Genomic DNA, 7024 nt, shown 5'->3' on the forward strand with positions numbered 1-7024 from the left:
ACTTCTAATTTAAGAGCAGATGGTGAGATAAACTTCGCGGTCGAAGGATGCCGTTTCTTATTTTGTATTTTTGCAAATTATTTAGATTTGTTTGTTAATTAGTCTTATTATTAGTTATTTATGTTTGAGATTGTGTGAAGTGGGGATAGAATAAGGCTTCTAATGTAAGGACACGTGGTGAGTGAACTTTCCGGTCGAAGCATTCCCTTTCTCATTGAGTATTTTTTACAAGTTATTAAGATTTATTTGTCTTTTGCATTTATTTGTCATACTGCCGTATTATTAGTTATTTAAGCTTGAGATTGTGTGAAATGGAGATATTGTACGACTTCTAATTTAAAGACACATGTTCAGTAAACTTTCCGATCGAAGGATTCCGTTTGTTATTCAGTATTTTATTTCACCAGTCATTTCAAATTTGTCATTTGGATGTACTACTTATTTAAGCTTGAGATTGTGTAAATTGGAGGTAAATTACGACTTCTAATTTAATCACATGCGTTAAGAGGACTTTCCGATCTAACCATTCAGTTTGTTGCATTGTGTTTGTAACTTGTCTCGTATATCAATCAATTGTATCTTAACAGATAGTAGTCATCCACGATTGTCTCGTGAACAATTTCTTCCCACGTGCTATCCATATCATTACACCAGTATTGCTTTTAATTACCACTACATTGTTGTACTATAGCAATATATTCATATTCATAATTGTACGAGGAGAAGAGGTTATATTAAACATCAGTGTGGCAATTAATTTATATATTTTTGTGATTGAGGTTCGGTCTACCATAATAATTTGGGGCTCGCAAAAAATTTGAGCCTCGGAATACATTGCATACCTCATACATGCCTCAGCGACTGATATTCATTACATTTACTGTGTTGTTGCTAGGTATATAGTTATCACAATGCCCATTGAAATTTTTTCGGATCTTCGCTTCGCGCGATTCAGTTCCTGATAGCGATAAGGAATTAGAAGTAATAACGTATTCATTGATTTTTTAGTATTTTAATGTTGTTTAACTAATCCTGGCATTTCTCATTTTAGAGCATTCCGGGGGGGCCGTGGCACAGGATCTTCATGACGGAGAAGGCTGCAGTGAAGCTGCTCCTGAGCCCCAGGACGATGGTACGTACATACATTGTATACGTGGTGTAACTAGCTAGGAATATGCTCTGGGGGGGAATGGGATGGCCTTGGGTGGCGACCCCCTCTCAGGGGGGAGGGGGGCACAAGTGATACTTTCCCTAACTCCCTATGTTGGCTTGTGGGGATTTGTGTGGATGAAGTCCGTAATGACTTTATTTCTTTACAGATGGCTTCCGCTGGGGCCACAATGCTATCCTTCTCTTGGTGGAGACCTTCCGCGAAGAGGAAAAGATATGCCAGAACAAGAAGGTCTCCGCCAAGAAGATGTGGGAGAAGATAGCATCAGTGATGCAGGCCCGGGCCATCAACGTTTCTGGGGCTCAGTGCAAAGGCAAGGAAAACGGAATAAAAAAAACCTATAAAAGCATCAAAGACTCAAACGGCCGCAGTGGCAGTGGGAGACGGACGTGGACATATTTTGATGTAAGTCTTGGAGAATTTCTTTGTCTATTCATGGCCACCTTGCATTCACATTATTGTCTTTAATATATCTATTATTTTATGATTATCTAAATTTTCCCTTATTTCAGTTGATGGATGGAATATTTGCAGAGAAGCCTTGGGTGGCTCCGGTAATGACTTTGGAGTCTGATGCCATGCCGGAGCCATCCGGGCTTCCGTCCCCCACTCAGAACTCCCGTAAGTCACAGAAACTTTCATGTTAATATTTGTATTTGGAAGGCTTGTGAATAGGTAGCTGTGTGAACCAAGTGACTAAAGCGTACTAAAGTAACCAGTTATCTTATATTTTTAATGTTAGATTGTTATCGTTCACAAATGTTGTCATTCTTTGTTTTTCATGCTGATAGTCCTTCCCTTTAGTGATACTTATATTTGCAACATTCTGTTTGAGAAGATTCATTGATATTAAAGTATAAAGCTAATGTTATGATTTTACGGCTTCCAGGCAAGAGGTCAAGGGATGACGGGGTGGCCGCGCTGTTGGAGTCCCTGAAGGAGAACAGGGAGGAGAGGCGGGTCCAGCACGAAGAGAGGAGGCGGCAACATGAGGAGGTGATTGCCCGCCAAGACCTTCCCACTGTCCCTATCTGGGATTTTTCTTCCTCATAGGAAAATCCTTCCGGGATGGTGGCAGAGAAATAGCTTTGCTTGGTTTCGCTAGATTGGGCCTCCTTTGCTTCCATAGCACTGGAGTGTTTAATCCCTCTTCCCCTCCCTTCCAACCCTTTCCTTTCCCTGGAGGCGCCGGCGGGCTCCGATCGCGACGGCGTCTCCATCCTTTTTCCTTCCTCTCTCCTCCCCCTCCCCGGGATTCCTGGCGTATAAGCCCCTGGCTTGGTTCCGGGCCCCGGTGCGTTGTACCCTCATCAGGGTTCGCCTTGAACCCTGAAAGTCTTTGCCCGCCAAGACCAGTACCTGGCACTCCTGAAGAGATTGGCAGGAAAGTAAATGTTTTATGTATTGTCTGTGGTTCATTGTCTTGTATGTGTTGTTATAAGTGATTGTATGTGTTGTTATAAGTGATTGTCTGTGATTCTGTCAGAATAATAAATTATTCATTTAAGAGCAATGTATCCTTTAATCTTTCCAACCTTTCTCCATGAACATGAAATCCTATGTGCAATGATGTGTGATACATCTCTAAGCTTCACTGTGATATTTAGTTTCATTTTAGATATTAGGTTAAGGGCAGGTATGTATTGCAATTATGCTTTAGGCTTGCTGGTAACAAGATGGGTTCACGTCCAGTGCTGCATCATTGCATATTCATGTGTGAGTTGATGAATCATTGCAAAGGTAATCTTAAGCCTAATTCTGGTTCAATTGAAATTTCTCTACCAACATAATTAATTACATTGTCAAGGGTTATCTTCTCTTATATGCATCACGACCTGCTATTATTTATAGTCAGTCTTCTCTATGGTCGAGGATTTGAAAACCAGTGCGTGCATGTAATTATATCTTCGAGACAGGCCTCGGTTTGTAGTAGCAGCGGGGGAGGTGGGGTTTGGGGGATAAACCCCCCCCCGGAGCTCTGAAATTTTTTTAAGTGTCATCCATTCTACTTAACCCTTTGACTACCAACGGGACATATATGTCCCACAAAGGAGTATTGAGATACCAATGGGGCAAAAGCTTTGGAAAAACCCATATGTTTTTGTCCCAATGGTTGTTTTGGTACCAATTGTTATTTAGGTTGAATTTCCGGCAACAGGTAGCAGCATCTACCTTACTTTAGTGAAATACCTTTTGGTCGTCACCCGTTAGCTCTCCAGTGAACTTACGCTCGTACTGAATATTCTTTATTTTGTAAAGTTATACTTCTCATTTTTATAGTATGCACATATCATAATCATTTGACAGCATTCATTTTACGTGAAGAATTATCAATTTCGCATCCACTGAAATTAGAGTGGCATTTATGAATATATTTTACTGTACAACATGTCATTATGGGAACTCTACATGTCAGTGTGCATCTGTATCTTCTAATCGAGTACCAGTGTGCAACTATATCTTCCTTCCCGACTCCTCTATCCATTTGGTAAGTAAGCTTTCCCTAATATTTGCTGATGTAGTACCTAACCTATGGATAAATTTTCTGTTTTGATTCATGTATTTTCTCTGCACCAGGTTTTACCAGCTAAAGGATCGTGTGGACATCACAAAACGTATTCTTCTCCTGTGATTTCAGCCCATGTTCATTTCATGGTAAATGAAAACCTTATATGATTTATATTGTTTTTATCATCATGAATGTTTTTTTACACAAATTTTAACTCTCTTTCAGATCATTGAATGCTATCCAGTGTTTTTCCTTTGTTGCCCTTTTGACCTATGTCAAAAGTTCAGTGTATGCAGTTCATCTCAACCCGCAAGAGTAAGTAAAGAAGAATATATTGTAATAATTTCACAATATCCAATTTTATAATCAACAGAATTTTTTTATTTTTAGACGTGAAAAATGAGCAATAAAAGGAAATATTCTGAAGCAGAGCTTTGCCAAATACTGGATGAATCTGAAGAAGAATATTTTTCGGACGACTCATCAGATGGGGAATATCAGCCCGAACATGAAAGTAGTACAGAGAGTGATAGTGACTGCTCTGGAGTGAGTCAGGATGCTGAGGACAGTTCGTTAGAAGCTCATGGTGTCAATCTCCTGCACGGGGTGAGTGGCGATGAGGTTCCTTATCCGGCTTCATCTAAAAAAAAGGTTTCTAGTGAAATATGCTGGTCTCCACCGAAGGTATTATTTATTCCTAGACACACTGTGACATTACATCGTAGAACAGCCTCATTATGCAACTTGGATATGTCATCTGACGAAATGGCATACTTTCTAAAAGTGTTTCCTCGAAGTTTGATCATTTTTATCAGCCAGTGTACTAACAAACGTTTGGATATATTACGCAAGAAGAAAAATTTGGTCAATCTCTGTGAAACTGATCCAGGGGAGATATTGTTAGTTCTTGGATGCATGCTCGTGATGAGCTACAATAAAGTTCCAAGCATTTCGGACTATTGGTCGCATAATCCTTCCTTGGGAAATGAGGCAATCAAAGGAGCCATTTCACGAAACAGGTTTCAACTGCTTATATCAAAGCTCTACTTCACAGATCCTGAGCAACCTGCCAGCTCCTCAAAGACATACTATATTGATGAGGTAATATCTTGCCTAAAACATACATTTTCCAAGGCTAGAGATGAAAGCCCCTACCAGAGCATTGACGAATCTATGACGAAATTCAAGGGCAGGTCAGCTCTAAAGCAATATCTTCCCCTCAAGCCTATAAAACGAGGAATAAAAATTTGGGAGCGCTGTGATGCAATGACTGGATATGCATATGATTTGAATGTATACTCTGGCAAGGAATTGGGACAAGACCTACCGGAGAGTTCCACTCTGGGGGAAAGAGTTGTCTTATCTCTAACAAAAACAATCAGAAATCCAGATGTTACTCTTGTTTTTGATAGGTTTTTCACGAGCGTGCATCTACTAAATAGTATTCAATATCCAGCAGTAGGTACTGCTATTAGTACAAGAAAAAATATGCCGAAATTTCAAGGGAAATTGAAAAGAGGGGAATTCGAATTTCTTGCAAATCACCAACGAACAATGGCAGCCCGGTGGCAGGATAGCAAAGAAGTAACTGTTCTCAGTAATTGCCATGATGCAACAGTGAATACAGCAAACCGAAAGCAAAAGGATGGAAGAAAAGTAAAGGTAGACTGTCCAGAATTAATTTGCTTCTATAATAAATACATGGGAGGAGTAGATCTTTCAGACCAGAAGGTGGGCGTGTATGACTTCGATAGGCGATCTAATAAGTGGTGGAAAAAAGTATTTTATAAGGTACTTATGTTAGCAGTGGTAAATTCATGGATTTTGTATATGGACACAACCAAAAAGGATGTAAGGCTATTGCAGTTCATCGTGCCTTTGGCAGAAAAAATGATGGCAATGGGTAAGGAACAAAGCAAAGTAAAACGGAAGCGATGCAGAGGCAGACCATCAAAAATAGCAAAGCTTATGCTGAACGTCGGTGACCACCTTCCCGTTGAGGGAAATACAAGGAGACGGTGCATGAGATGTGCACAGAACAAAGTAGAAAAGAGAACAAAAACTCTGTGCACAATGTGTCAAGTGCCACTCTGTAGACAATGTTTCACTTCCTATCACACATAGCAATTGTATTCCCGGTTTACTCTGTCTTTTGAAACTTATAAATGTAATTCCCTTTTCAGTGACTACAATATAATTAGAACTGACATTGTCTGCTGAAACTATTGAGCATTTTTGGATATAATGAATATTTGTTTTATGTGTACCAGTATAATTACTTTCAATCATTTCCTCTTATTTGTAACAAAATTGTTATGTTGATATTTGAAAGAGATTTGTGGGAGTATCTTTCAGCTTTGAGTATCAATCTACAAAAAAAAACATCAAGATGTATAGCTAATAAATACTTTGAAAACATCATGGTGTTTTTGCTTTTAGAATGGATTGTTACGGGAATATACAGCCAAAAATCTAACGACCATTGGGACGCATGCATCCCACCCTCTAAGACCAGTGGGACACATATGTCCCACCCTGTAAGACCAGTGGGACACATATGTCCCACGCCGTAATACCAGTGGGACACATATGTCCCACCCCTCCATCTCCGCCCCCCCTGATCAAAAGTTCATAATATTGAATGAATATCTTCATTGGAGTAAACAAATCGAAAATATAATGAAAAAGAGCAAGAAATATAAAGGAAAAAAAAGGTAGTCAAAGGGTTAATGGATTAATATTACTTAAAGAATAGTGTTAGGATTAATCAAATATCTCTCCTAAAGTGATAAAACTAGTCATTTTGAATCATTGATCTTTAAATTTTCTGGACAAGGGTCCCCTCAACTCCCACTTACCCCGGTGGCTAAGCAATACCCCCACACCCCAAAGTATTAGTTGCGCCTATAATCCCCCCAGCCTTAATTCTTAGCTGTGTTGTAGTGTCCAATTAAGGAGTGAATAAGGTGTCTGACCCTAGCGAGACATCAATGGCCCTGTTCTATCAGTATTGGCCTCACTAACGTAAAGAACAAGGTGCTGTACTAATCCTTTTTTTAGTTGATAGTAACATTCTTGTGAACAGGTAACCTTGATTATGCCACTACCAACAGTAAACTTATCTGAATGATGTGTGCAAAACACTAAATTTTCGACAATACCAGGTCTCAGTTCCTTCAGTTGGGGTATGGGAGGTAAGCTTATGGTAATATTTCCATTGAGTTACCCAGAAGATACCTGTTCGGTTTTGCGCCAAACGCTCTCGTTTTGTCTGAGTTACGACCCGAGCGGCGCTGCATTCGCCCTCCCCCACTTCCTCTCGTCTCGTGCGAGCCCACGCGACG

General features: G+C 39.9%; 2 protein-coding genes across 3 annotated transcripts; both read left to right on the forward strand.

Moving 5' to 3' along the window:
- Nucleotides 1-569: 569 nt before the first annotated feature.
- Nucleotides 570-3353, forward strand: LOC124174227. Its single transcript, XM_046553321.1, has 5 exons — nt 570-1132; nt 1320-1576; nt 1684-1792; nt 2061-2194; nt 3330-3353. The coding sequence occupies exons 2-5, from the start codon at nt 1418-1420 to the stop codon at nt 3351-3353; spliced, it is 426 nt and encodes a 141-aa protein (XP_046409277.1). The 5' UTR covers nt 570-1132; nt 1320-1417.
- A 344-nt stretch (nt 3354-3697) lies between these two features.
- Nucleotides 3698-6388, forward strand: LOC124174058 (piggyBac transposable element-derived protein 4-like). Of its 2 annotated transcripts, none has more exons than XM_046553194.1 (2): nt 3698-3995; nt 4071-6388. In XM_046553194.1, exon 2 carries the CDS (start codon nt 4080-4082, stop codon nt 5802-5804), a length of 1725 nt encoding a protein of 574 aa, XP_046409150.1. In that variant the 5' UTR covers nt 3698-3995; nt 4071-4079; the 3' UTR covers nt 5805-6388. The 2 variants fall into 2 exon arrangements, with proteins under 2 accessions (XP_046409150.1, XP_046409151.1); XM_046553195.1 differs by having other exon boundaries at nt 3698-3826; nt 3906-6388.
- Nucleotides 6389-7024: the final 636 nt, after the last annotated feature.

Source organism: Ischnura elegans, chromosome 2 (assembly GCF_921293095.1).
Source record: "Ischnura elegans chromosome 2, ioIscEleg1.1, whole genome shotgun sequence".
In the NCBI taxonomy this organism is placed as follows: Eukaryota; Metazoa; Arthropoda; class Insecta; order Odonata; family Coenagrionidae; genus Ischnura; species Ischnura elegans.